This window comes from Diabrotica undecimpunctata, unplaced genomic scaffold (genome assembly GCF_040954645.1).
Source record: "Diabrotica undecimpunctata isolate CICGRU unplaced genomic scaffold, icDiaUnde3 ctg00000656.1, whole genome shotgun sequence".
In the NCBI taxonomy this organism is placed as follows: Eukaryota; Metazoa; Arthropoda; class Insecta; order Coleoptera; family Chrysomelidae; genus Diabrotica; species Diabrotica undecimpunctata.
In genome coordinates, this window is record NW_027311938.1 from 34,119 (window position 1) to 36,983 (window position 2,865).

The 2,865-nt window shown below is 36.5% G+C and overlaps 1 protein-coding gene across 1 annotated transcript; it reads right to left on the reverse strand.

Annotated features, from left to right (window-relative positions):
• Positions 1-320: 320 nt before the first annotated feature.
• On the reverse strand, positions 321-968 carry LOC140431332 (uncharacterized). Its single transcript, XM_072519267.1, has one exon. It carries the CDS (start codon positions 966-968, stop codon positions 321-323), a length of 648 nt encoding a protein of 215 aa, XP_072375368.1.
• Between the last annotated feature and the right edge of the window lie 1,897 nt (positions 969-2,865).

Consider the following 2,865-nt stretch of genomic DNA (forward strand, 5'->3'; position numbering starts at 1 on the left):
AGGTCTGGAATTGAGAATTGCTTCAATTTTAATCAAAACAGTGGAAAACTCCTCATAGGAGAGAATCGTATTGCTAATTAGTAGTTTAAGGTGGTATTTTACCGATTTTACCCCCGCTTCTCAGATACCACCAAAGTGAGGTGAACGCGGCGGAATGAATTTCCAATCGATACCCTTAGAAGGGAGTGTGTCATGTAAGGTAGAATTGTTAGTCTTGAGAAATTTGGAAAGTTCATTGTTAGTACCTTTAAAGGTGCTCCCATTATCGGAAAGAATAGAAGCGCATTTACCCCGTCGAGAAGTAAAACGTTTTAAAGCTACTATAAAGCATTAGTCAGACTACTCACAACCTCCAAGTGTATAGCCTTTTTGGCCAGACAAATAAAAAGTGCTACATAACCCTTAATAGTCTTGTGGTTCCTCGTAAGATGGTCCTTTAAAGGAAAAGGTCCTGCATAATCAAGTCCCGAGTGGGTAAATGGTCGTGAAGGAGTAATACGTGAAGACGGTAGATTACCCATTAAATAAGTTTCAAATTTTGGAGCTGCCTTGAAACATGTGATGCAGTTTCTAACAACCTTTCTAACGACATAGCGTCCATTGAGAGGCCAATATTTCTCTCGCAGGGAAGATAAAAGTAGCTGTGGACCAGTATGCTGTAATTTCATGTGTTCATGCCGTACAAGTATGTCTGTAAGATGATGTTTTTGTGGAATTACGATGGGATGCTTTCTCTCGTATGAGATGTCAGCGTTGTGAATTCTTCCACCAACTCGAACTATATCATCTTGATCAAGAAAAGGATTCAGGGTGTGAGTCAGTAAGTTTGTTTTATGATCGACCTTGCCATGTTTTTTGAGATGCGTGAAATCATCAGAGAAAGACTGATTTTGCACAATGCGAATAAGACAAATCAGAGAACAGGCAAATTCTTCACATATTAAATCGTTAAAGGTTCTTTCTGGCATGATTAGCCTGGGATTTTTGCAAAAACGTAATATGTAGGCTACAATTCGTTGTAATTTAGTTAAGGAAGAAATTTTGTAAATATTGTCGAGATTCATGTAAATTCTTGCGGATAGATTACCAGTAGATCGAAGTTCAGGAATTTTAACCTGTTTGAAGGGTTGATGAGGCTAGAAATTTTCAGACAATGAAAGCCATGGAGGGCCATGAAACCGTAGATCAGAATTTTGTGGTGCCGTGGGTGAAATACCACGTGACAATAAATCTGCAGGATTTTCCTGTGTTTATATATTTCAGGAATTAGAATTAGTCAAGGATTGAACCTGTGAAATCCTGTTTGCAACGAAAGGTTTTAACAAGTTGGGAGATGTGTTGATCCATGGTAGAACAATGCTGGAATCACACCAACCAACAATTTCATCAAAATTAATTTGTAGTGATTGCTTTACTTTGTCCATCAATTCGGATAAGAGTAGGGCCCTAGAAAGTTCAAGTCGGGTAACTGTAAGAATATATTTCAAAGGAGTTACCCTGGTTTTGTCACAAAGTAAATGACAACTTATATTTCCCTCAGCTTCTAAGAAACGAATAAAAATACAAGCACCATATGCTACAGTAGACACATCGTAAAATCCATGTAATTGTATCGATGTAAAATTGGAAACAGTAATATATCTAGAAAATTGTAGTTTATTAAGATTGACTAATTGGGATTGATAATTTGACCATTTTGTATGAATATCCATGGGTACAACTTCATCCCAGGAAATTTTAAGACGCCATAAGTCTTGTAGAATGATCTTAGCGGTTATTGTAACTGCTGCTAAGAGACCAAGAGTAATTACGATTTACCAATTGACGAACCGTAGGGTAGTTGGGGGCAAAAACACGCAGTTTCATTATCTCCTGTCGTCTTCAGAAATTATAACAGTTTAGAACTTTTCCAATATTATTACAGGAGAGCTTACATATTGTTTTTCCATTTTAAGTATCGACAGTAGTTCTATAAGTTCACTAACAAATTAAAAAAAAAAAGTTTTGAAAAATCTGCATTTGCGTACTCTTGCCCCTACAAATGGGGCAGTAGTACGCAAGTGCGTATTTTTGCCCCAAAGCTAAAATGTATAAAACCCCAAATAAAAGAGATGGTAGGCGTTTAAAAGAAACCAATTTTATTGAAAAAAACCAAACGTAAAATAAAATACAAGACGTTAATCTAAAAGAGAAGAGTATTTGACGAGGTCATCAGAGAATCCCACTGAATTTGAAAATCTGAAAGAGCTGGTTTTTATTGGCTTTGAAAGCTTTAAAACAATATCGTCCTTTCGAAAAAAGGCATCTTCCGTTGTTTCACGAAAACGGAATGTTGTAGGCAGTCGCTTAAAAAATACCCCTTCATAACCATCATCATTTACTTGGCAGACTTTGGCGACAAATAATCTGTATGATTTTTTTCCAAAAACCTTCACTACAACAAAGTCATCAGGTAAAATATCTGGTACAACATCAATGTCTTGCTCTTCATAGTTATCGGAAAAATGAATGTCACAAGAATCAATACTTTCTTGATAGGAGAGTGCTACTGATTCATCAGATGATGATTCGTCGAAAACTTTCCTTTTGGCAGCACGAACTTTAGCACTTTGAGATTTGATCTTTTGATTCGTCAGTAATGCTTTCCTCTCCTTCTATTTTTCAGCTTCCTTCTTTTCTTCTTGTTCTTCTAAAAGTCGCTCCTTATTAGGCGTCGATATTAATAGGGTTGACTTCAAACTTTTCCTAGTTCGTTTCCTTTTTATCTTAATTTTTGGGAAGGGAATAATATCTGAAGCTAAAATTGATTTTGATGACGGCTGGGGCTCTATCGCATCAGTAACAAGTTCTTCTTCTTGCTGAAAC

Excerpts from the sequence above, each read along its gene's own strand:
- LOC140431332 (XM_072519267.1), bottom strand. The coding sequence starts at position 968 with ATGCCAGAAAGAACCTTTAACGATTTAATATGTGAAGAATTTGCCTGT.